A 27,877-nucleotide genomic window follows, 5' to 3' on the forward strand; every position below is an offset into this window, starting at 1 on the left:
GAACAGTACCCAGCCATGATAAAGTGTTAATTTCAAATAGATTCTAATTTTAAATTGATCAGAAAACATGTGAAAAGTTATTCTAAAATTAAGAATATTTTTTTTTCCATGAAGCCAGGCATAAAGCCAGGATGATAATTGTTAAAAGCTAACAAAATGTCCTTGATTCCCATACCTGTTGAAATTATAAACCCAACTTCTCTTGAGTTTACTGTTTAGCCATGTTTATAAACCCTCCTAAGGTCATCAATAACGGGTACCCAAGCAACTTAGAAGAAAAGTTACCACTTCAAGTTTTGTGTATTCACCTGAATAGTCAGGGAACTTTCACCTATTTTATTTAGGTTTTCATTTATTCAAATTCCAACCAGAAGCTAAATACAATTGGAAACTGGTAAGCACTAAGTTTTACTCCAAAGGAGTAGGATCATTCAGATTTACTCCGATAAAAGTATGCAACCCTTAAGCAAAGCTTTTCTTCATTTAAAAGAAAAATAAAACCAAAAACCAAAAAAAACTATACAGTAGTCTTTCCTTATGTTCATTGCACAAAAATGAGTTCTCCTTTTAGAACTTTGACACTCAATGGTGTTTTTGTATGTTTTCACAATTTAAGATCCAACTTTAGTAACTTTTCTACTTCAAAAAACCCTAAGTTTTCCTTTAGGGTGGTGTAAAAACCAGTATTTCTGCACAATTCACTGGAATTTTTTCCTTTATAATAAAAATCTTTTTAAAAACAAAAAACAAAACAAAAACCAAAAGGAAAGTCCTCTACCTATTATGGTTTCTGCAGCTATGAATGTATCTCTCAGTTTTGTAGCTGCTTAGCTACTTCAGACTCCAGATCTGCTTTAATGTGTATAACTGAATCCACACTCAGCAGAATGCTCTTTCATAACAGCAACTTGGGGAGAGATCTGGAAATAAAATACATATATTTATGAGTACCAGGAAACAAACATGGCCCAGTAATATATGAGGCAAGAATGCCTACAATGAGATGCTTTTTTCATTTAAGATTTCTTTCCCATGGTTGTATTTTCTTTTTTTTTTTTTTTTTTAAAACAACCACTTCTGGTCATTAGAATGAATCCGACAGTGCTCTGGAACAATGTGATTATAGCAAAGCTTTAAGTTTTTAAAATGTTATTTATACCTGTTACATTCACTTCTCACCCTCCAAATACTGATGACAGATGTCAAAGAGGCAAAAACCAGCACAAATGGAAAGACTATCAAAAATGAGTATCACCTTGTGCTTTCAGATACATTTAAGCATTTCAGTGTACAATAGTCCTTTCATTTCACATTTTTAGTAGGATGCTGATGCAGTGCAGCAAATATGCAAAGCATCTTCTTTCACACAGTCTGTGCAGAAGACATCTAATTTAAGTTCTGAGATACAAATGATAAAAAAAAATCCAGGATGAACAGGTTTCAAAATGCATAGTGTTCTGTGCATGAGTCCATTTTCTTTAAACTCTGAAAGAATAAAGTGGTAAGAAAAAAAGAAAAAAAACTGCTGCTGCACTCTCTGATCTTCTCCATTTTGCTGGTCAGCACTCTATTCTGGCATATAAGGATGGAGGTGATCCTCTATGGTGCCAACTGCCCAGTGGGTAAGCTGCTCCTGTGGCAGGTAGAGGCAGATGCTGCATAACTTGAAGATTGTAGCTTTGTTTTTTGGAGTCTGGAAGGGGAAAATTTTTTTTAATATTCTTAATAAATAAAGACTTAAATGACCGATTATCACATGAAGTCCATCTCCCACAATTTATTAAGCACTTAATGGACACAGTAACAAAGCATACAGAGTAAGGGAAGAAATTATGGTTCCCATCCATAGGGACCTTAGCCTAAATGGGACAGAACCTTGCCATACAAAATATAGAGAAAACAGAGTAAACATGATTATAAACTAAATGTTTAGAGTTTATGCAGAATAAAAAATTGAAAGTTAGGAAAGTCAAACACAGACTACTTGCTGAAAGAAATCAGGGTTAAAAGCATTTCATGGAGACAGATTTGAACAGAGGTTTGCAATCACATTTGTATACAGAAAGACAGCAGATGTGGTGAGAGTAGATGGTAGAGAGATTAGAAATAGGTAAAAAAAAGATTTAAGTGTATCCTGGGGGAAAGGACTAGAAGGCCAACGTATTAACAGTTAAATCAAACTCTAAGTATTTTTTAAAAAGCAGGTACTATTTTAACATCTAACATGTGATAAACAAATGCTAGGTGCTTTCACAAATAACCAATGCTAGTAAGTGGAAGAAGAAATCTGAACCCAGAACTGCCTTCAAAGTTTTGCATCTTTTCACTATAGCACCTCTTAAAAAAAAAGGTGAAAGACTGCCTTTGCCAATGTCTGAAGCAGACTAGCTACCTACATATGTAAATGAACCTATACATATATATTTTTTCATTTTAACTTTTAAAACAACCTATGACTATTCAGACTCTAGGCATATGCCTCTATGCCACTGCGCATTCAAAATTCTTTTTTGCTCTAGCCCTTATCATATATATTATATTAGGATATAAAGGAAAGAAGATCTCTGCTAGATGATTTTTATCAAATTTCTTAATTTCTGGATTTCCTTAGCTATAAAATGGTAGTAGTAAGATCTACACCTCAGAAGACTGCTGTGAGGATTAAATAAGCTCATACACGTAAAGCTCTTAGTATAGAGTCTGGTGCATAATACAGTTGACCCTTGAACAACATGGGTTTGGGCTGCTCAGGTCCACTTATACACAAATTTTTTCCAATAAATATACTGGGAAAATTTTGGAGATTTGTGATAATTTGAAAAAACAGACAAACCACGCAGTCTAGAAATTTCAAAAAAAGTTAAGTGTGTCATGAATGCATAAAATATATGTACAGATGACCCTTGAACAACACAGGCAGTGGGGCACCGACCCTACCTGCAGTTGAAAATCTGCATAGAGTTTACAGTCTTCCCTCCATATACTCGGTTCCAGATCAGCAGATTCAACCAACCACGAATTCAACCAACTGCAGATCGTGCAGTACTGTAGTATGTATTTATTGAAAAAACTTCATGTATTAAGTGGATCAGCGCAGCTCTAACCTGTGTCATTCAAGGGTCAACTGCAGACCCTAGTCTATTCTTACATAGGCATAAGGTTAGTGCCATTTAATATATAATTAATGTGTTAGCTTTCTACCTGTTTTATTGCTTTGCTTTCAAAGGATTACATTACCATACAGTATGCCTCTCTCACAACTGGAGAAATAACATAGCCTGTAAGTGGCTTTTAAAAAAGTGTTACAATGTTTCTAATACTGTATTATGAATATGCCTATAATACTGTATGCCATAATACTTTCATAATGATTCATTCATTAGCATTCGTTAGTGGACAGCTAGGCTACCAAGAAGCAATCGTATCGATTACAGTACGCTGTCATAAAGCAACCATACTGCACTTCTTCAATATCAATATATGGATCATTATACCTGTAAATAAATATGAATTTCTTTTTTACATTATCTTTCTGATGTCTAATGTTACTAATATAATTAGTAGATGTTACTAATATAACACCTAGTGTTTTGTATCATATAAAACAATATTGTAGTTACTGACAATTCATCTTGTAAATAAAATTCATAAACTTAGGTATCAAAGACAGTATAGTACTGTAAGTGTATTTTCTATTATGATTTTCTTAACATCTTCTGTTCAGCTTTATTGTTAAGAATACAATATATAACACACATAACATACAAAATACGTGTTAATCGACCATTTACATTATTAGGCTTCCAGTCAACAGTAGACTAGTTAAGTTTATGAGGAGTCAAAAGTCATATGCTAAGTGTACAGGGGTTGGCACCCTTAACCCCTGAATTGTTGAAGCATCAACTGTATACTATAGGTGGTGGCCACCACTATTATATCAATTCCCTCATGAACTAGTGCAGGTTGATTCTTCCATATAATGCCAATACAGCAACACATCTCCAGCTTATGAAGATCGAGAACAGAACCTGAGTGGAAGAAGGGGACTAAGAGCACTGAAGAACAAATTCATCTACAACTAGCAGATAGCAGTGATCCCAGTGTGCCCAGGAGTGACTGAGGGGTTTCTAGGACTTGGGACTTTCCAGTATTAAAACCAGGACATTCCAGACAAACTGAGACTACTGGTCACACCCTACCTTCAACCCAAATTTAGCTTATGAGCTTATAATTTTCTTTTCATTAAAAGGATTCAAGCTGTTTGCTTCATAAAATATTAACACCTGACCTCGATACATAAAAAGAGATGATTTGTTAACTTATTTAGCCAATAAACTCCTTCAATTCACTAGTCATTTCTATATAGTATTATTGACCTCATATATATTCACGTGAAAATGAAGTTGCTACACTAGTGTATGTTATTATTAAATCTATGACTAAAAATCTCTGTTGTGGATTCCACAATATAAGTCAATACCCTGCTATACAGTATTTTCTCAACAAGTAACTCAAATGAAAGTACACTACAGGCAATTAAAAAGGAAAATAGAGTGAACTAAAAAGTATTCACCAAGGGCTTCCCTGGTGGCGCACTGGTTGGGAGTCCGCCTGCTGATGCAGGGGACACGGGTTCGTGCCCCAGTCCAGGAAGATCCCACATGCCGCAGAGCGGCTGGGCCCGTGAGCCATGGCTGCTGGGCCTGCGCGTCCGGAGCCTGTGCTCCGCAACGGGAGAGGCCACAACAGTGAGAGGCCCACGTACCGCAAAAAAAAAAAAAAAAAGTATTCACCAAAGGAAAGCTGAGGTGAAGAAACTGAGAACAAACAATAAGGCCAAAACCAAAAACACCCCACCTAAATTGTATGGTTCTTCTATCAGTTTTATCAGATGCTTCCAGTGAAATTAATCTTCTTCTTCTTTTTTTTTTTTTGCGGTACACGGGCCTCTCACCGCCGGGGCCCCTCCCGTCGTGGATCCGGACGCGCAGGCTCAGCGGCCATGGCCCACTGGCCCAGCCGCTCTGCGGCATGTGGGATCCTCCCGGACTGGGGCAAGAACCCGCGTCCCCTGAATCGTCAGGCGGACTCCCAACCACTGCGCCACCAGGGAAGCCCCTAATCTTAATTCCCAGTTTTTTTAAATTTGTACCTACACCATAATTACTTAACTTTTTACAAAGTGGAAAATGTACAATCTTCCCAAGTAGTCTACCAGCTCATTGAAGGTAGCAGTATGATTCCCATTTGTATTTTTCTAGTACCTTGCATAGACTCACTCTTAAATAAAAACAAAAATGTTCTACAATGTAATTAATAGTGTACTTTTAAAATAAGTCTTAATTTAAATCACCTTCTCAATGAGGCCTTCTCTGGTGACACCATCTAAGAATTCACACCCAACAGTTTATGTAATTCCCTCTTTTCTCTTAGCACTTATCACTATCTAACTATATATTTTACTTATCTACTTCTAGGTCTCCCACAATGGAATGTCAACCCAAAAGGAATTTCTAACTTGTTCATTGCCGTACAGTGCCTGGCACTTAGCGCTCATTTGTTGAATGAATGCTAAATAAATTGAAATGATGCCATTTTTAAAAGTTAATAACAAATATCGATTATCTACTATAAATTCTAAGTGATGATATTTAGGCTTAGATTGGTAAGAATAAACAACACTTTACAGAATAAAAATCAATTTGGAATACCTGGATTGCTACTTAAATTGGAAGTACTTATTTAAAACACATGTGCACCTTTTAAAACAGATGTGCCTCATCCTTTCAGATATTTATTTAAACGGTCTAGGCCAGTGCTTCTCAAAACATAATGTGTTATCACTTGAGGATTTTATTCAAAGTAAAGATTTTGATTATTGCACACTGGAATCATGACTTCTAAAAGCTCCCCAGGTAGTTCTAATATGCAGCAAAGTTTTGGGAACCACTGTTCTCGGTTAAGGTCAGGACGTCTGTTTCTTGGTTTTTAAGTAACTTCAAAATTAATGCCATGTTGAAGGAGCAAAACAGAATTAAGTAACACAGAAAACAGTTTGATAGCCAATAAGCTTTTAAAATGAGCCCTTATGTGGTTTAAAAAAAAAAAAAGAAAAGTAAAAAACAGCTTACCTGCAAGTGCTGTCTGTCAATGAAGAGAAACACTGACTGGTTAGGATTGTTGACAACAATTCCAGTCTTGTCCTTTCGGCTCAGTACGTGCAGAAACTGTTTTTCATAGTCACCGTGATGAAACTCAAATTTGGCCTAATTAAGAAATATAAATGTTTATGTGTAACCACAAACATGTTATATACCACCTGAAACATCAGCTGCACTCGTATGCATAGAGTTCTGCTGTTCAGTATGGTAACCAATAGAGACTACTTAAATTTATATTAATTAAATGCAATTTAAAATTCAGTTCTTTAGTAGTACTAGCCACATATCAATATGATCAATAGTCACATGTGGCTTGTGGCCTCCATTCTAACTAGTCTCTTGAGATACAGAAGATTTCCTTCATCACAGAAAGTTCTACTGGATAGCACTTCATAGTTTGACCTTTAAGAAAAACTACACCAAACTGACTAAATCCTAATACTCAATGATTTTAAGTCAAATATCATAAAATCAGATTTTCAAACCCACTCAGCTCAAGACCCCTACCGTAGTATTTTAAGCCCAATGACACATCCCTTCTTGTTATTATAACATATAAGGAATACTGTAGATGGTTCTTGGAAATAAATCTATTTATATTCCAAATTCCAATCCCAGCTGCACATCTCACTGCTTATACGACCTGTGCAAATCCCTTAACTTTTTAAGACTTAAAACAGGGCTCTAACCCATCAGTTAAGAGGAGTAAACGAAATGTAAAGCCCACACCTGAAATATGCTTCCAGTCCTCACAAGGATGAGCACCTGAGGATACAGGAACCCCTCAGTTTGTTTTTTTTTTTTTTGCAGTACACGGGCCTCTCACTGCTGTGGTCTCTCCCGTTGTACAGCACAGGCTCCGGACGCGCAGGCTCAGCGGCCATGGCTCACGGGCCCAGCCGCTCCGCGGCATGTGGGATCTTCCTGGACTAGGGCACAAACCCGTGTCCCCTGCATCGGCAGGCGGACTCTCAACCACTGTGCCACCAGGGAAGCCCCCCCTCAAATTTTTAAAAAACGTTTTTATATGTATTTTTTCAGATGATTAAAAAAAACCTTTTTTTGTTATGAAGAACAGTTATCAAGTCAGTCATAATATTCTTTTAATCTTTTAACATGAGGAAGATTAACACAATCCTCCCACAAAATGTCTGTGAAGAGGCCAAATGCTAGGTGAAAACACCAGGCTAACGGGGAATTCAAGAAACCTGGAAACTTTAATCTGATATTTAGATAGTGAACTGTAAAAATGATTATTAGTCCATTCAGTTCAAACAATCTTTATTCTCCTATTATGTCAAAGACAGCAGAAAATACTAACATGGAAAAAACATCAGTTCCTGCTATCTAGGATTTTACTACCCAGTAGTTTTTCTCATAAACCGTAACGCAAAAGATGTTATGGTATCCCCTATGTACTATTGTATGTAAAATGTAATACTGAATTGTACCTCTGCACAATTCAAATATTTATTGAACTCAGAATACAAAAAGCATGTTATCAGATACTGAAAAATATGAATAAGACTATCTCAACCTTAAGGGACTCACATACTGCTGAAGAGGAAAAGCACACAGAAATATAAAACCTAACCTGCTTCAAATCTTTCCCCGAATAAGATGTGGTTATTTGTAAAAAACCAAAATGGGTTCTTACTGTTAAAGTGCTATGGGAAGAAAGAATTAACAGAGTAGACAAGAGTGCAATATTAGGAAGTGATTTTGCATTGGGCCTTGAAAGATGACAGTAATTTTCCTTGGAGAAAACAGTAATGGTAAGTAATTTGGAAAATGCCGTTATAGGAAACAGAACCTACACAAACACAAGTGTCAAAATCAAGACACTGCTCAAGAAAGCAAGCCTCAAGTGTTTCAATATGGCAAATATCAGGGTGGATGGAAGAGGCCAGTAGAGTATCACACTGAAAAGAGATTTGAGTGAGACTGGAAAAGGCCTTGTCTGTATTTCTATGGCACTTCAATTCTATCCTATTTGAATATCCAAAGATTTGGGAAGATGTGGTCCACACTGAAAAGAAAACTCTCATAGGTACCATGTAAGAAATAATTCCCGGAAGAAAAGTAATGAATGTTTTAATAGTGTGATGAAGAGCTAACCTAAAGCAACAGCATAAGGGATGAAGAGGAAAGAAGAGATCTACTTTACTAGTACTTCTCTGTACTTCACAGCACTATGAATACAGTAGAACTGGATATTTTAAAACAATCTTTACTCTGGTTCCTATTAAATCTCACGACTGAAGTATTCAGATTTTAAACTGCTTCGAGTCAAAAAAAAAAGTGTGAGTTAAAGTTTACTTTTCCCTTTCTCATCTATCTTGAAAGAAAAAACTATGTTATTTTTATTTAAAGCTTTTCAGGATATTTATGTATATTAAATTACTTCAGAGAAGTGTATTTGTTTTTACATTGTTACTTTACTGCAGCAGAATTCTAAAATTATAAAGCTATTACCTATATCCTACTGCTTATATTCAGTCCGTAAGTTAACGTTTTATCATTCGCGAAGCTTTCCACAGTACAGAGTAGCGAATTAAGCAAATTCTTTGTTTTTCTGATTGTTAAATAAGTATGCTCATATAGAAATTTACTGAAACACATACATATATTTAAAAAGGAAAAGTCAGCTATATCTGACCTAAAACTAATCATAATTAACACTTTGGTGGATCTTGTTGTACTTCCTTCCATTCTATATATATATATATATATATATATATATATATACTATAAATAAAATTAAAATCATCAACACCCAGGTAAATGCCCTGAAATAAAGCAATAGAATTGTCAAGCACATCAAATGACAAGTCAAAACATAGCAAGATGTCAAGGAAAGTTAATTAAGAACCACTACTACATTTACTTTTCTCCTATAAAGTTTTTATGCAAATCAACTCCTAGAAAAGGGTTTAATTCATTTCTTAGATTCCTTTGACAACCAGGGTTAAGTATAAAGTATTTTAGGAGTGTGTGTGGTGCAGGGGAAGAGATTTTCTGAAGTTCATCTATGGGCTCCTCTATAAATAAACAAATGTCTACCTAAAAAGATTTTCTCTGACCATAATTTCAAGGACACACTGGATAGTTAGAACCACCTCATTCTCAAGAGATTCTATAATCCAAACGCTTCCTATTCTTGCATTACAACAGTCAAAAGGCGAGGAGGGACTCATGAAGTAAAACTTATTAGAGAGCATATTCCCAAAGAATTTCTTTAATTGGACCCTATTCTGAGTTTTCAACTTGTTTACATGTTCACCACACTTATTTTAGAATAAAATACCTGAACAGGCCTAAAAGGCTCATCAGATTCTTTCCACCGAGAGAACAGGAGACAGACAATTTTTTCAATATCATTCCGAGGCCAAAGAATGAAATCCATCTCCTGAGTACAGCCAATTACATCCTATAAAATGCCCAAAAAAAAAAAAAAAAAAAATTTACTTTCAAGGAAACAAAGCCAGAACAAGCAGTGTTACAACTTACAGGGTTTGACTACAGAAACGTTTTACAAGTGCAAAAGGTCCACTATACAGCCGACCCTTGAACAGCTTGGGCATGAAGGGCACTGAGCAGAGTCGAAATTTCAGCACACAACTTTATAGCCAGCCCCCCATACACCTACAGTCCTGCATCTGTGAATGCAACCAACTGTGGATTGAGTAGTATTGTATATGTATTTATTGAAAAAATCTGCTTATAAGTGGATCCTGGCAGTTGGTGCAAATCTGTGTTGTTAAGGGTCAACCATGTATCACTTTATGTCTTTTATGAGGTTTGTATACAATTTGAACAGCTCATGACCTAATTCTAATTTTTACCTTATAGAGTCCACATATAATCACTCAGTCCAATGTTTTTCACATCAAGATCTTAACTCAGTGCATAGTGAAAACTCCAACCGCAGCTCTAATTTTTTGTCTTTTCTTTTAAAGTCCTTCCACTCTTCAAAATCAGAATTTCTAATATGAATCACTACCTTCTAATCACAGGTGAAATGCTATTTTTGTTGTATGCTGATTATTGAGGCCAACTAATCTCTTCCAGACCAGTATATGGTTATCTCCAGCCTCCCCAACAAGCCCACTAATCCTGGGGACCTCTTGTTCAAGTTTGCCCAGACTAACTTTCTTTCAATGAGCTGCAGAAGTTTAGCAAAATTCCTTACTTATAAGGGGCATGATGTTCTCCCCTGAAAAAGGAAATCCCAATGAACAGTAATATAAACCACGAACCACAGCAACAATGTACACAATTACCAACATAATAACACATAAGAAAGTTATCCATGCTTTATTTAAATTCCACTTTTAAAGAGATTTATGACCATAATTAACTACCCATTCTTAGGAGGAAGAAAAACCCAAGTTTAACTCACAAAAACCTACCAAAACCAAGACAAAAACAGAATTTACCCTTCTCATAGACTGGTATCGAGGAGCATGGAGCTGTACCACATCCTTCTGTAAAAGCTCTATGGAACTTTCCAAGGAATAGCTGGAATCTCGCACACCTTTCAGGATATTTTCTTCATAATTATTTGTCATGACTGGTATAACCTCAGACACTTCAAAGAGTGCTGATTTTTTCTTCTAAAAGAAAAAAAAAGGTGTATTAACCCACAGGTAGCACACTGTCTTAACACCCAGAGTTCATATTACAATGTCATGTACCTTTATTCTAACCCAGCAAAATTCTTAACTGATGTAATATTTGTACTGAAAACACAGATTTTCAAATAGGTGGATCCTTCTGTTCTTCTCCCAACCCCCTTACTCCTCTACCACACACAAACAGGCTATTAGAATGTTTTAACTGCATGGTTTTATAGCATTATGGTAACCATAGCAAGTACTTATTTTAGACAATATTTCTTAAATGCTGTGAGAAACAAACACCAGATACCCCTAAGGTTAAAAAAACAAAACAGTGATTTACTCTTGATGTAAATTCACTTAACTGGTCCTATATCCAGCCAAATTAAAATCTCAGCAGTTTAAAATCAAAGCTCTTCAGACAAATTAACTGCTTCACTCCTTAAAAGGGTCAATTTCCATTACTCCTTCTGGATATTACATAACTACAAGCGTCAACATTCAAGAAAAAAAAAGTCTACCAAATCTTCAAACGTAGTTAAGATCAAGGGCTCATCATCAACTTAGGTTATAAAATTTATCAACTCCTCAGACAACTGCCTGGATACTGTCCATTCAAAGAATAAAAGCAGGTTTTCATAGGTGTTAGAAGAGCTAGGTGGTATAATCTGGGGCATCTCACAGATTAAATTCAAATATCTAGTCTCACTACCTATATCTTGTATTTATTTCTAGTGAACCTACATTATAATGGCTTCAACTAAAATCTCATCAATGCTGCAATTAACAAAAAAAGAAAAAAAAAGTAAATCCGTGGTATCATTTCAAAACAAACCACTTTTGAAACCATTTTAAAATGCTATACTCTAGCAGCTAAGAGCATTCTTAAATATTGAATACTAGTATCTTCAATAGTGGGGTAAAAACGTGGGAAAATTAAAGGGATACCACGCTAAGATATTTCTGATATCAAATTAGCTCATAATTTAAGCACAAAATCAAAGTAGTATTTCCTTAATATTCATAACCTGACTTCATGTCAAAGAGAGATCGATTATCTAAGAAAGTGTCCATTATTTTAAGTTGCAAAAAAATACTGCTTTTATCATGTTCTCACAACTTATTATTTGCTATTTAACTGTGAATTAATTCTGATTAAGACAAAAAAATTTAAACTTCTTTTGGTCATTCTGAATTTTAGTCAACTGCACTTCTAAACACAAATTAAACCTTTACAGTAATCAATTGCTCTAAGAATTAAAGTGCATTCTATTTCGTTAAATGTACCATGAGAAAAGGTAACGAGTTGATGAACCAGATCGCTTTCAGCATATAAACATTTTGATTCTAATTTACTACTTTCAAACATTCTGTATAAACAATCTTTAAATTCAGTTATCAAGTTCTTTATGTAACTCCACATAAATGAAATTCATTGTAAAACATAAATGAGTTTTACAAATGCTACCCAACCCATGTTAACTAAAAGTGGATCCTAAGAAGCTTTAGAATTAATACCAAACCAAAAGCACTCAAGCCTTCCATTCATAGTTATACCGCAACTCCTTTGATTGAGATAATTACCCACAAGGGTCAAAGTTAAAGCACACAAATGTAGACTCTTTAACCTAATATACACTTACAAAAATCACTTGTGCTAATTCACATTAAGAACTTTAAATTACCTTCTCCTTGAATACAAAGGCAATATACATCTTGAAGTCAAACTGGTCAGCTAGAGATTCTTTTTTCTTTCTAAGCTGAGCACGTAGTCTGTTCAGAGCTTGTTTCTTCCGGGAGTTTGGGTCCCCCATTTTGAAATACAGGTGGTACTAAAGCCTTTGGAAATTGTCACTAAACTATGGGCACTTTTTCTTAAGACTCAAGTACAACAGAAACAAGTCATTTTTTTCCTGCTAATATGATTGAATAGCTAAAATCAAGACTGTAACCCAAAAACTGCACCTTCTGGCAATATTAGCAGACTGTCATATTACAGGGTCAAGAAACAAAAGCTGCTGTCCAGTCATGTTTGGACAATAACGTTTGGGGTCAGATGGGAAAAAGGAAGGGAAGGAAGGAAAGAAAGAGGAGAAAATACTTGAACTAACTTTTTGGAAAACACATTTGGCTTAGCTGCCAAAATAAAGGTGGGGGAACTGAAAAACCTATTAATAGGATTTAGGTGTGCAATAAAACACAGCTGACATCAGTCCAATCCTTAAAATCCATCCGGATTTTTTTCCCTCTTTTCAGAGAAGGGATAATGAAAAGGAATGGGGAGGGGGACTGTGATCCTTGCTTTCTGAATGTCAAAAAAAAAAAAAAAAAAAGGAAAGGGGGAAAAAAAGCCACCAAAATAACCCCCCAAAACAGGGTAGGTGAATGAAACTGAAATACCCAATTGGATTTTACCCAGCCAGATCCATGGCTGTAGTACCTAATTAATTCTTAGTTATTTCAGATTTCACTATTGCTATATATTGTCAGTGCGTGTTATTGATTACACTTGGTGGTGAGCAAAGAGAAAAGTGCAAAACCGGTTGAGAAGGAAGGGGAGAGGTACAGGGCTTCCCTGCAATCAACTACAGTGTATACCGGGGGCGGGCAGCTGTTGCCCAAAGGAGCCATAAGAAAAAACAGCGGAGTCATTACCAACTTCCCCATCACCCACATTTTCACCCTCAGGCGGCTGCTAATGCTGCTGCCAAGGAGAATCATGATGGCACAGGGAAAGGGGGTACAGAATACAATAATGACTCCGGCTCTGTGGTTAGACCTGATTAATGCCCGGGATCCCAACACCCCAAGTCCTGCAATGAGTCCTACATTCCCCAAGGGAGCCTTCCCTATGAATCTGCCCCCGTGCAAGACCGTGGGGAGTGCGACTTATCTTCTTGTGAGCATTGCTGAGGCAAAGGTGGCGGGCTCTTCTCCCAAATCCCAGGCAGTGCCTGGGGACCACCGGCCTTCCACCCCCCAGGTCCCACCCCCACCCTTTGCCTTCAGCGGCAGCGACTCACTCGCACCACGGGAGACACTGGATCACTCGGGTTTTCACTCATTTCATCGTGGAAACAATCCCCGCCCGGGTAGAGGAGGCGGGAGAGGGTAAATGGGAAGGATCAGTGGGAAGAAAAGAAAATAGTTGCGTTAATATTATTTTTTAAAGTATGCCCACCCCACCCCCCCAAGAAAAAAAAATTAAGTTCCCGGATTCCGCTCTCACGTTGAACAGGCCATGTTTCCCGAGTTTGAATTGCTTAGGGCGGGGTCGTTAGTTGGTTTCCCAAAGGGGTAGAGGGTGGACTCGAGGCAGCTGGGGCGGGGGTGGATGACGGGGAAGTCCCCTCCCTGTCCCCGCGGAGACCGGGACTCACTGACCGACTCTCGGGTGGGGTTCGGGCCCTCTAGCCGCAGCCCGCGGGCGGAGCGGTGGCGGCGGCGGAAGAGGAGGCGGCGGCGGGGGCGCTGCTCGCAGCACGGGCAGGAGCCATGTCAAGAGAAAACCACCAGCCAACTGAGCCCCTCCATCCCCGCTGCAGTGCGCACTGTGACCGGGCCGCCCGCGCTGCTGCCGCCGCTCAGCCCCCACCTGGGACCCATAGTCTGGCTCGGCGCCCCGGGCGGCGGCTGACTGGAAGGACGCGGGTACAGCGGCGACGGCGAGAGAAAGAGAGAAGGAGAAACGAGGAGGAAGAGGGGGGTCGGATTTGTACTGGCGGCGGAGGGGGAAGGGAGGAAGGGGAGGGGAGCCCTGCGCTAAGGGGGGGGGTCTGTCAGCGAAGTAAACCCCCCAAAATAAAGTTATTTCAGTTCAAGCATCTGCTCTGGAGTCTTTCTTCTCCGCACGAGTCGAGTTCCGGCTCTCGGAAAGAAGGTCGAGGAGACCAGGAGGGGAGAGATGCTGAAGCGGAGGGTGGGCTTCCGCGGTGGCACAGCTCGGATCCCCCCCACCGGTGGCTGCGGAAGCGGCAGCGGCGGCGGCGACCTCGGCGCCTCCCGGGTCCGGGTCAGAGTCGCGTTTGAGAAGAGAAGCGAGAACAAACAACTTAAAATGGCAGCGACGGCCACTGCGTCACCCGCCCCTCACCGGCACCGCCCCGAACTCTCTGCGGCTGCGCACCCTGCGGGCCGCCACCATCCGCGCAGAAGCGAAGAGGGAGAAAAAACTGGAAGGGGGGAAGGTTTACATGGTTGTCAAAGAAGGGAGGAAAGAAGAGCTGGAGCAGAGGGTGTGAGTAAGCTTTTAAAAGGGTGACTCTTTGAGCTTAAGCTTCTTAGTTAACATTCCGCCTCAAAGGGAAGTTTGAGAATAGACACTCCCCTCTTGTCCAGTATGGAGTTTCCATAGGGCGTGGAAAGGGCCGACCCATTCTCCCTCCGCCCCCTCTGTCGGGAGGTCCCGGGCTCCAGAGTTGGCCCCTCGCCCCTCCCCCTCTGTCGTCAAAAAGCCACGCCCTTATGCCCTCCCAGACGAAGCACCAGGATGGATTCACTCTTCCCTCGGCTGGTCCGCCTCTTAGACTCCGCCGGGTCGCGGGACGGGGCGGAGCCGGTGGGCAGAGAGTAAGCGAAGGTGAAGGAGGCGGAGTAAGGGAGGAAAAGGGAAATGTGGGTCGGAAGAGGAGGCGGAGACTCCCATTTCAGTTCGTTGTGGTTTTTATTTCTAAACCACTGATTGGTAGTCCTTCTGGTCTGCCCCGCGGTATCTTGCAGCTGAAAATTCATTTCCAATACCTGGAATTTAAACAGCGTGCAGCAGAAAGTGGCTCACGTTGGTCGCACATGGCTCTCTGTCCCCACCTCGCCATGTGCGCAGGGAGGGAGGACGGCCCTCAAGCTCCGAAGAAGGTGAGAGACGCCGCCGTTGGAGCGTTGCTGCTGTGGCTTAGCAGAAAAACTGCCGAACCTGCCCCTTGGATCATTTTAACCCTACTTTGAGAACACAATTTCTTTCATTTTTTTGAGTTTTTGAACTTTATTTTATTTTTTTATACAGCAGGTTCTTATTAGTCATCAGTTTTCTACACATCAGCGTATACATGTCAATCTCAATCGACCAATTCATCACACACACACCCCCACGGCTTTCCCCCCTTGGTGTCCATACGTTTGGAGAACACAGTTTCTATGGCGATCCGTCAATCAGGACCTTAGACCTAGGACCTGTCCCTTAGGTGGTTCTCTGTCTTCCTCAAAATATGAAGAGAGTACTGTGGGACGGACCCACACATCCAAATCACAGGTCTTTGGCATGAAAAAGCAATGAGTCCCACTTTTCAGAGCTCCAGTGTGCCTATAAAAACTCAGTTATATAAATAAGTAATCAGCAAAGGCCAACACTCAACAAAAGCAAAGCCTACATAATCCTTTATGAGCTACTCTCTGTGATGAAATTTTAGAACTCTACTGGGTCCCCAAATTACTGCTCTTCACTTGGTAAAATCAAAATAGATTACCTGTAATGACATATTTTTCACCCATGAGTTAAAAGAATAATTGCAACCCACCCTTCAAAATAAATTGTTCACAACTAAAAGATGAGATTCCTGAGGTTTCCAAATTATTGTTAACCTTGAAAGATAAATCTAGCATTTTCCTAGTGCTTCCCTGATTGATTTTCACAATCACATAATGATAACTGTGCAGAAAACTCAAAGGGTAAAATTGAGGATTTCAGGTAGTTTAGGACATTGGTTTTTAAAAAAAGATATAAAAAAATAGTAATGGTTCATGTCTTCTTGATCTGGCCCTAATTTGTATCCAAGATCATCTCCTTGGAAGAGTTGTTGTTTTTTTTTTAAAGTAGCTTTATTAGAAATAAAATTCACACACCACAGAATTTACTTATTTAAAGTGTACAATTCAATGGATTTTAGTATATTCACAGAGTTGTGCAACCATCACCAGAATTTGAGAACATTTTCAACACCCAAACAAGAAACCCCATGCCCAGTAGCAGTCACGCCACTTCTGCCTCTTCCCAGCCCAACCACTAATCTATGTTTTGTCTATAGATTTTCCTTTTTTGGACATTTCATATAAATGGAATCATACAATGCATGGTCCTTTACTTAGCCTAATGTTTTCAAGGTTCATCTGTGTTGTAGCATGTTTCAGTACTTAACTCTTTTTTATTGCCGAATAACATTCCATTGAATGGCTATTCCATATTTTGTTGATCCATTCATCAGCTGATAGACTTTTAGGTTGTTTCTGCTTTTTGGCTAGTAAGAATAATGCTGCTGGGACTTCCCTGGTGGCACAGTGGTTAAGCATCCACCTGCCAGTGCAGAGGACACGGGTTCAAACCCTGGTCCGGGAAGATCCCACATGCAACTAAGCCTGTGTGCCACAACTACTGAGCCTGCACTCTAGAGCCCACGAGCCTGAGCCCGCATGCCACAACTACTGCAGCCCGTATGCCTAGAGCCCGTGCTCCGTAACAAGAGAAGCCACCGCAATGAGAAGCCCGCACACAGCAAATAAAGAGTAGCCCCCGCTCGCCGCAACTAGAGAAAGCCCGTGTGCAGCAACGAAGACCCAACACAGCCAAAACGTACACACATACATACATACATACATACATAAATAAAAAGAATAATGCTGCTATGAGCATTTCTGCAAATGTTTTTGTGTAGACTTCTGTTTTCAGTTCTCTTGGATGGAATTACGGGGCAAATGTTAACTCTATCTTTAACCATTTGAGAAACTGCCAGACTGTTTTTACAAAGTGTTGGCATCATTTTACATTTTAGTCAGAAGTGTATAAGGACTCTAATTTCTCCACATCCTTGTTGTTGTCTGCCTTTTTGATTATAGTCATCCTAGTGGGTGTGAAGTGGGTATCTGACATTGGTTTTGATTTGTCTTTCCGTAATGATTAATGGTGTTGAACATCTTTTCATGTGCTTTTGGCTGTTCTATCTTCTTTGGAGAAATTTCTATTCAGGATTTTGCCCATTTTTTTGGAGTTGATTTACTTGTCTTTTTATTATTGAGATGCAGGAGTTCTTTATTCCAGATACAAGTCCCTTATCAGATATATGATTTGCAAATATTCGCTCCCATTCTATGGGTTGTGGGTTTTCCCTTTCTTGGTGGTGGTCTTTGCAACACAAAGTTTTAAATTTTGTTCAAGTCAATTTTATCCGTTTTTTCTTTTGTTACTTGTGCTTTTGGTGCCTTAGCTATGAAACCACTGGAAACTTTTAACACTGCTATAAAATCGTGAAAAAGCAGGATGGAGCAGATGTTGAGGTAAAAAATGAAGTTTTCAGTTTCAGCTCCTATGAAATAGAATTGGAGATACCTGGTCACAAGCTGAACAAATCCTAAGACACTGTGTGCTGTGCGTCTGTGTCAGGTCTCAGTGACACGAGCCAAGGAATAGCAGCAATGTTCCCTGGAGGAAGAAAACACTTCTAGCTCAGTTTTCTCTATAACTACAATTACGGCCAGTAAGCATACTAGCTGTTTCAGGAATTCTCAAATATTTTGTCTCCCTTCATTAATGCTGTTAAGTTTATCAGACATGGGCCTTGATTTTGGTCATATGTATGACTTACAGTTTAATAAGCATGATAAACATCTATACAGAACAAGTTTATGCTTAAGTCAATCCAGGCCTAGAGAACTAGTTCTGAAACTCTCCAGTTTGATCCTAAAAGCAGCAGCACCAGAGCCTGGTCTCCAGATTTCAACCTTACAGGTGTACCGTCTAAGGTAACTGATAATATGGGGCAATAAAATTCCACAGTCCAAGAGGGTTTATTCACAGCACACACTCTGGCACATACAGCCCTCCCATCCACAGCAGTCACATGGTTACTAAACAAAAATGATATAAAAGGAAAAATTATATTTGTTTTCTGGGCCTTTTCTGGGGTGTGGGGGGAACATAAGGAGATAGTTAATTTCTCCTCTAGGCTTACCCTACTTTCATGTAGGCCCGAACTGTGGAGGTCAGTACTTATTTGCAGCCTGATAGTTGAATATTTCCTGAAGGCCTAAAGCAAGTTACAGGCTTGGAAAATAAGATTTGGCCAGGTAACCAGCATTATCCTAAGTTTGGGACACAGTTAAGAACCAGATGAATAAGCTGGGGAGCACTTACACAGCACTATGTTTTTTCTTTATTGTTTAACCTCTTCTTCTTTCCCCACTTCCTTTCTTTCTCTCTCCTAACTTTCCTTTTTTCTTTTCTACTTCTCATGCTTTATGTCTACAGGTATCATCCAAAAATATTACTTCACGCCCTCCTGTTTATACTTTGGGTTAAAGATGTACACACTGCTGTCCAGAAGAATCTGCTGATACTATTCGAGAAGGAATTTCTTACCCATTATCTTTGTTAATCTCAATTTGTAAAAGAAAAAGTAAATGCCATCAGAAACATTTTAATTTCGTTTTCCTTGAACCCTGGCTCCCACTGACTTTTGCTTCTTCACTATTAACTTCACTTCAAAGATCTTTCTTGATTCCCTGTCACTCCCCAAATTCCAAATGCTATTACTAACTATTCCATTTAATGTATATAGGAAGGTTATAGCAGTCAATTGGAAAAATCTGGCTTCTAACACTTTTGTTAGAAATACATGATCACCATTAGAAATAAAGTATTATAAAGAGTTTGCTCCAATCCCACTACTGGGCATATACCCTGCCCTGAAAAAACCATAATTCAAAAGGACACATGTACCCCAATATTCATTGCAGCACTATTTACAATAGCCAGGACATGGGAACAACCTAAATGTCCAACGATAGATGAATGGATAAAGAAGATGTGGTACATATATACAATGGAATATTACTCAGTCATAAAAAGGAACGAAATTGGGTCATTTGTAGAGATGTGGATGGACCTGGAGTCTGCCATACAGAGTAAAGTAAGCCAGAAAGAGAAGAACAAATATCGTATATTAATGCATATATGTAGAATCTAGAAAAATGGTACAGATGAACCTATTTGTAGGGCAGGAATAGAGACGTAGATGTAGAGAACAGACATGTGGACACGGAGGGAAGGGGAGGGTGGGACGAATTGGGAGATTAGGTTTGACATAAATACACTACCATGTGTAAAATAGATAGCTAGTGGGAACCTGCTGTATAGCACAGGGAGCTCAGCCTGGTGCTGTGTGACAACTTAGATGGGTGGGATGAAGGGGTGGGGTGGGAGGGAGGTCCAAGAGGGAGGGGATATAGGTATACATATAGCTGATTCACTTCATTGTACAGCAGAAACTAACACAACATTGTAAAGCAATTTTACTCCAATAAAAAAAAAAGTTTGCTCCATTCATTCTACCCAATTCTTTTACAAAGAACTTAAAGCAAATTGAGCAGTTAACATATCAAGGAAAATTTAAATATTTGGGGAATTTTTTCCCTTCTTTCCCAGAACACATTTCACGCTTTATTCCACAAAGATTAAGGTGCTGAAAAGCAAATGGGGAAGATAACATATATGTATAATAATTTCCTTCACAGGATAACTCCACCTATCTATATTCACACAAGTATACTCTAATTATTAAAGTACATAAATTTTTTGTCTAGTAATAAAATAAAATAATGTGTGTATATAAAGTTCTATGTACAAATATATATATAAGCATATAGAGTACCAATACACTTTTTCATTTGAACCTTGCATTAATTATTTCTTCATAACCAATTATGCCAAAACTTAGTGGTTTAAAACAACACATTTACTATCTCATAATTTCCATGGATCAGGATTCAGGAGTAGCTTAACTGGGTGATCTGGGCTCAGAGTCACTCATGAGGTTGCAGTCAAGATGTTGGCCAAGGCTGCAGTCATCTGAAGGCTTGACTCACATGACTCGGCAGGAGGCCGCAGTTTCTTACCACATGGGCTTCTCCATAGGGCTTCTTGAGTGTCCCCAGAACATGGTGGTAGCTGGCCTCCGCCAGAGTGATCTCAGAGAGGGGGAGATGGAGGTGACAGTGTCTTTCATGACATAGGCTTGGAAGCTACACTGCATCACTTCCACATTGGTCATACAAGTCAGCCCTTATTCAGTGTGAGAAGGAAATGCACAAGGGTGTGAACACCAAGAGATGGGGATCATCCGGGCTATCTTGGAGGCTGGCTATTATAAACATCATTTGCGTTGTGCACAAAACAGATAATGGCCGCATAAGGGCACTTATCAAAGACCTCTAGTTCTATCACAGGCAAGACAGACTAGGTCAGAGGTCAGCAAACTTTTTCTTAAAGAGTAATAGTAAATATTTTTGACTTGAAGGCCACACAGTCTCTGTTGCAACTATTCAACTCAGTTGTAACATGAGAGCAGCCATAGACAATACATAAACAAATGTGCATCACTGTGTTCCAATAAAATTTTACCAAAACAGCTGGCCTGCAGGCTGTAGTTTGCTTGACCCTGGACAGCAATAATTTATACTCAATGGCTTTAAACAACAAAGGTTTATCTGTCACACTATGTTTCCATCACAGGTCTTCAGAGAGACTGTTCATTATGGACTTTTAAGAATTCAGAATTATGGAGCATCACATGCTTCCATGACCACTGAAGCAGAAAACAGTAATATGGCAAATCCCTCACTGGCTTTTAAAGCTTCCACCTGGAAGTGACATCACTCCCACTCTCATTTCTTTGGCCAAAACAAGTTGCATGGCTACCCCTAACTTCATGGGATCAAGGCAGTACAAACCTACCATGTGCCCAGAAGGTTGGTGAAGCTGATATATTTGGTGAACAGCACTTATAACTAATCCTCTTGCTCTTGTTCCACCACTAGACCTCTTTCCTTTTTAACTGAAAATGACACTGTTAGCAATGTTGTGAGAACCCACTGTTAGAAATGTTGTGGAATTCTAGACTGTAAAATGTATTTTTTTTTTTTTTTTTTTTTTTTGCGGTACTCGGGCCTCTCACCATTGCGGCCTCTCCCACTGCGGAGCACAGGCTCCGGACGCGCAGGCTCAGCCATGGGTCATGGGCCCATGGGCCATGGCTCACGGGTCCAGCCGCTCCGCGGCATGCGGCATGCGGGATCCTCCCGGACCAGGGCACGAACCCGTGTCCCCTGCATCGGCAGGCGGACTCTCAACCACTGCGCCATCAGGGAAGCCCTGTAAAATGTATTTTTAAATCACATTTTGTTACTTTGGTTTTTTTCCAAACCACTCTTGCCTCTGTTGATTCAACTCTGGTGGATCATTCTATCTCCATTGCTTTCAGAAAATATTTATGCTATGCAACTTGTTTTTTTCCTTAGTGGAGAAGAATAAGCATTTCTTCTGCCTGGAATGCAGTGTCCCCACTTCAGCTTCCAATTCAAAGACAGGTCTCCTACTGTTTCCAGAAAGAAAGGGGAAAAAAAAGCTGTCATCTGCCTCCTTTCTTGCAAATAGTAGGGAAGTTATTACAAATACTTACTGAATATCTACTACACATGCATACTATGCTACGTGTTTTGAAGGACAGAAAAAAAATAAATACCTGTTCCCAAAGAGCTTTTAATAGTTACCAACATAATAATAAATATCTGAAACAAGTAAGAGCAATACTAGCCTGTATAATTAAGAACTGAATTGTGGGGACTTCCCTGGTGATCCAGTGGTTAAGACTCCAAGCTCCCAATGCAGGGGGCCCGGGTTCGATCCCTGGCCAGGGAACTAGATCCCACATGCCACAGTGAAGATCCTGTGTGCTGCAACTAAGACCTGGTGCAGCCAAATAAATAAATATTTTTTTTAAAAAAGAGCTGAATTGTGAATGACAGGTACTGAGTTGGATAGTAGTAAGATGAAAGGGATGTCAATGAAAGCTGGATTAAACAGATGGGATTCATGGAGGAAGTGTGCTCAAGTTAGCTTCAAAAGTTGGGAAAAAATTTCATTAGGCTTAGGTGGAAGAAGAGGGCGAAGAGAAGAAGGAAATATCTGGAAAAGAAACACAATAACTGAGGGCAAGAAGGTAGCTACTAGTCTGGTATATCCATGAGACAGTAAACGTAACAACTCATTATAGTGGGAGATGGGTGGAATATAGTGGAAGATGCCCATTTAGAAAGAGCAGGAAATAATTTTTAAAAGATAGAAGATTAGGTTCAAAACAGCAGTCTAAGCAAAAACTTCTGTCTCCCCTCCCTTACAATACACAATTTTAAAGAGCAGTAAAGAATTTTTTAAATGAATAAAGCCATAAAAGCTAAGAGTAACGGGAACAGGACAATAAGCAGACAATAACTTTAATTAAATACTGATGAACTAATGCTAAGGTGAGTGGTAGCCGTCCAGGTAAACCCTCCTCTCTCTGGCTCCCTAGCCTTTCCTTGTAACTAGAAGCCTCCCTGTTTAGCAAGCTCTGCTCATGAACACAGAATTTTCTGTCAAATCTCTTCTGTTTTTCCGGGAAATTAACTAGCAGAAAACAGCCTGATATGTAACAGTTGAAAAAAAAAATCAGCCTATTTCCTCTTTTTCAAATGTTAAAAAAAGCACCCTCACATCACTGGACACACAAGGGAAATCAGCTACATAAAACAGAAAAGAAAAAAAAACCCAAAAAACAGAAGAAGCAAAAATAAAAGCTGACCTCACAAGAACCAACTTGGGTAACAGAAAAAGATTTTTTCAAACCTCTAATTAATATTCTCAGAGGTATTCTATAAGACAGTGAACACCTAATGTAAAAAACAGGGTGCTGGGGGCTTCCCTGGTGGCGCAGTGGTTGAGAGTCCGCCTGCCGATGCAGGGGACACGGGTTCGTGCCCCGGTCCAGGAAGATCCTACATGCCGTGGAGCGGCTGGGACTGTGAGCCATGGCCGCTGAGCCTGCTCATCCGGAGCCTGTGCTCCGCAACGGGAGAGGCCACAACAGTGAGAGGCCCGCGTACCACAAAAAAACAAAAAACAAAAACAGGGTGCTATAATAAGAGACACTTGGAAAACAAGAAAGTCAAGAACAGCCACTCGGAAATTAAAAATATGCTTGCCAAACTGAAATTTTTTCTAGAAAGGTGGTAATATGACATTAGAAAACAGAAAAAGACCAAAAATAAAGCAAAAATATAAAAGACCTAGAGGTCCAATCCAGGTCCAAGATCTAACCAATAGGAATTCCAGAAAGAAAGCTCAAAGAAAGTGCAACAATAGAAGATGTTATAGAAATCATTGAAGAAAATATGCCAAAGCTAAGATAGCCATGAATCTTCAGATTCAAAGGGTATACTGAAAGATAAGCAAGATAATATTAGATGTACTAAGGAAAAGAGAAGATCCAGAAAGCACTCAGAGATGAGAGAAAATAGGTCAACTTCAAAGGAAAAAAAAAATCAGACTGGCAACAGGCTATATGCAATTATCAGACGTCAGAAAAACAACAGAACCTTTTTTTAAACATTGCTAAAACTACTGGATATTCATATGGGAGTAGTTGTGGCACACAGGCTCAGTAGTTGTGGCACACGGGCTTAGTAAATATGCAAGTTCAAAGATTTGCTTAGACACTATCTAAAAGAAAATACATGAATTGCACATGAAAAAGTGCTCAAAATCATTAGACATTAGAAAATGAATACTAAAATCAAAATGAAACATCACAACATATTCATCAATATGGCTGAAATTGAAAAGACTGACAACAACAAATGTTGGCAAGGATTGTGGAGCAACTAGAACTCTCATATATTGTTGGAAGACTATAAAACGGTACGACCCCTTTGCATAAAGATCTGGCAGGTCCTTATAAAATGAAACCTACAGCTATTCTATGACTCAACATAGAGCCTGCGCGTCCGGAGCCTGTGCTCCGCTGCGGGAGAGTCCACAACAGTGAGAGGCCCGCGTACCGCAAAAAAAAGAAAAAATAAAAGACTCAGAATGGTATTAAGTCTTAAAATAAAAGATAAAGACTTTAGTTCATCACAAGCTTGGTACAATAGTGGATGCAGATACTTTAAAACAGTCCCCAAACTTAGTTTGCATTAAAGGAAACACTGCATGGCTGATGGGAAGTAACCACATCTCTCTGGGCAGGATAGGATGTCACCTTTGGGGGATTGTGTTTAGTTTTAGGTACACACTTAGGCATATTGAAGAACTGCACTGTCTAGAAGGCACAGATAAGCTGGGTAGAGTACTAGAAATCAAGTTATTCGAAGAATGATTGAAAGAACTGGGGCATTTCTTAGTTGATGGGAGGATGGCTCAGCGGCAGCAGAGTAGCCATCTTCAAACACATGAAGGGCTGTTGCATGAAAGGGAAACTAGTCTTGGTTTATGTTACTCCAAACAGAAGCTTTAAGTTCAGCAGAAGACAAGAACATTCACTCCAGATTCTTGGACAGTGTTGAGAACTCAACACTTTAATGGTAGGATGGAAAAATCCTGTTGGGGGTTGATGGTCAAAAAGCCAATTATAATTATCCAGCCTTCATGTTCTCTTTTGGGAATGTGTAGGGGAGGGATAACCGCTTTCATTATTTAACTACCAATTATTTTCTCAAGCCCCAGATGTGACTACAGTTTTTGACCTGAGTTTTTGTCCCTTTGTGGAAAGAGAAGAAAACCTGTAAGGGAATACAGATCTAACCCTAAAAAATGAGAGCTAATGGAGAAAAAGAAGACTGGAATCTGGATCCTCAATCAAGAATACATTGCAAATCTGGAAGTTGTACCAGTCAACATGCTAGATACTATGATTTAGCTGAACTCAAATGCACATTCTGTCTTTTTCTTTCTGGTACTTATTGTTGCCTTATGCATTTTCTTGGTAACCTGGTAAATATTTCTTTTCGTGAAACAAAGTGAAAAACAACACCCTTAAAAAAAAAAAGTGAACTTATTTGGACATAGGGATTTTGCAGATGTAATTAGTTAAGGATCTCAAGATGAAAACATCCTGGATTTAGGGTGGTCCCTAAATCCAATGACTGGTGTCCTTACAAGAAGAGGAGACATACACAGAATCACAAGGAAGAAAGCCATGTGAAGATGGAGGCAGAAACTGAATAATGAAACTACAAGTCAAGGAATGTCAAAGATTGCTGGTTCCACAGAAGCTAGAAAGAAGCAAGAAAGGCTTCTTCCCTAGAGCCCCGAGAGAGCATCCCCTTCCCAACACCTTGACTTCAGGCTTCCAGAACTATGAGAGAATAAATGTATATTGTTTTAAGCCATCTAGTTTGTGGTAATTTGTTATGGCAGCCCTAGGAAACTAATATACCTTTCAATAAGGAAAAAAATAATAATTAGAAGCTCTAAAGATAATTAGAAAATGTCCAAATATGAAATGAACTAAATGTGGCAAGATTTTTGAGCAAGTGGTGGAGTGACAGAAAAGAGGATGTATTTGTATGGTTGTTAAGAGCAGTTTATTTTGGATGGCCCAGGGATTGTTAACAGTAGGTCTTTTTTTTCCTTTTCCATTTTTAAAATTACATTTGGACCTTTAAGAAACATATACCATCAGTTATACCACTATTCAGTAAAAATCTGTTCTAGTTTTTGGAACTCATATGTGTCACAAACTATCTTGCTTCTAGTCTCTAAGAACAGTGGATCTTAAGGAAAAAATGTACTCCTGGCACAGTATTTGGCTCTACATGGAGGCTACATCTGGGCGATGGGCCTGGGATTAGGGCAGAGGACTGTTCCTTTTGATGATTAGCATTTATATTTCTTACAAACATGAATGGCTTTGACAAAAATACCAAAATAAAAGATTAGGTGAGTCATTATAGAGGGCCTTATAAAGACTAGGCAAGGAAATTTAGAATTGATTAAGGTCTGAGAATGGCACTGGGAATGGTGGTAAAGAAACAGATTTAGACACAATAGGAAAAGTCTAGAAGACTAAATGTCTGGATAGAAGATAATGGAGATAAGTAAAGAGGAGAACAAAGTTTTATGGCCTGGGTGACTATAATGGATGAAATTATGCCCCTCCCCACCGAATTCCCAGCACACCTCAGAGTGTGACTGCACCAGGAGATAAATCCTCTAAAGATGTAATTAAGGTTAAACGAGGTCATTAGGGTGAGTGCTAATCCAATATGACTGGTGTCCTTACAAAAAGAGGGAGAGACAAAAAAAAAGAGAGGGAGAGACACGAGGGATGTGTGTGGATAGAGAAAAGACCATATGAAGACACAGCAAGAAGGCAGCCATCAACAAGCCAAGGAGAGAGGCCTAAACTCGTCAATGCCTTAATCTTGGACTCCTAGCCTCCAGAGCTGTAAGAAAATAAATTTCTGCTGTTTGAGCCAACTTAAATTTCTTTCGTTTCTACCAAACAACAGCAGTGACTAAGAAAATGACCGTGCCATGACCACAGGCAGGAAAATGGAAAAAGGAGCCAGTCTGAGAAGGGAGATACGTTCAAATTGCAGTACCAGTGCAACATCCAAGAGTAAATAGCAAGAAGCAGTGGGGGGCTACAATTTAAGTGAGAAAGTAGCACAGGCCTTTGTTAGCACAGAGGTAATGGCTGTAGGGAAGACGATGTGACCTTGAGTGAAAGAATAAAGTAGGGAGCAAAGGACTGGGGAAAGGGAATATCCCGTGAAGGGGTGGTGTGAGGAATCAAAGGCAATAAGAAGAGAAGAAACTGCTAGCAAATAGGACGGAATTCAAGGAAGAGAGCATTTGAGGGTAGGAGTAATTGTTTTCTAAAAATGCAATAGAGAGGTCAAGAAAATGAAGAACCGGAGAAGAATAATGGATTTAGCTAAAAAGAGGTCATTGTTGAAATCAGTAAAAGATACCAAGCAGTAGTAATACCCAATAACTAATAGGAGCTTAAGCATGTATAAGAATAAAGAATTAAAGGCTGTTTGAAGCAGTTTATGTAACCCAAGTGTGTGACCTCAAGAAGCTCCTTCTGAATCATTTTCCATTATTGCATTGCCATTTCCAGTGATCTGGAATTCTATGCCACAAGCTAAAGGTCACTTATGTAATCTGAAGCTGGGAAGATTCTCTGCTAGGAAGATTTTTAGTACAAAGTCAACTCTTCTCTGCTGCAAGTGAAATACCTAAACGTCTGCAAAGGCAAATGGTTAAAAGCTTTGGAGGGGAATATTTTGCTA

At 39.3% G+C, this 27,877-nt stretch overlaps 1 protein-coding gene across 2 annotated transcripts; it reads right to left on the bottom strand.

Moving 5' to 3' along the window:
- Positions 1–294: 294 nt before the first annotated feature.
- On the bottom strand, positions 295–13,989 carry CUNH6orf62 (chromosome unknown C6orf62 homolog). 2 transcript variants are annotated; one of them, XM_029242226.1, is made up of 5 exons: positions 12,466–13,950; positions 10,601–10,777; positions 9,469–9,591; positions 6,132–6,266; positions 295–1,693 (listed from the first exon to the last, which is right to left on the bottom strand). In XM_029242226.1, the coding sequence occupies exons 1-5, from the start codon at positions 12,592–12,594 to the stop codon at positions 1,568–1,570; spliced, it is 690 nt and encodes a 229-aa protein (XP_029098059.1). In that variant the 5' UTR covers positions 12,595–13,950; the 3' UTR covers positions 295–1,567. The 2 variants fall into 2 exon arrangements, with proteins under 2 accessions (XP_029098059.1, XP_029098060.1); XM_029242227.1 differs by having other exon boundaries at positions 1,040–1,693; positions 13,804–13,989.
- Between the last annotated feature and the right edge of the window lie 13,888 nt (positions 13,990–27,877).

This window comes from Monodon monoceros, unplaced genomic scaffold (assembly GCF_005190385.1).
Source record: "Monodon monoceros isolate NGI ecotype Baffin Bay Population unplaced genomic scaffold, NGI_Narwhal_1 Super_Scaffold_3, whole genome shotgun sequence".
In the NCBI taxonomy this organism is placed as follows: domain Eukaryota; kingdom Metazoa; phylum Chordata; class Mammalia; order Artiodactyla; family Monodontidae; genus Monodon; species Monodon monoceros.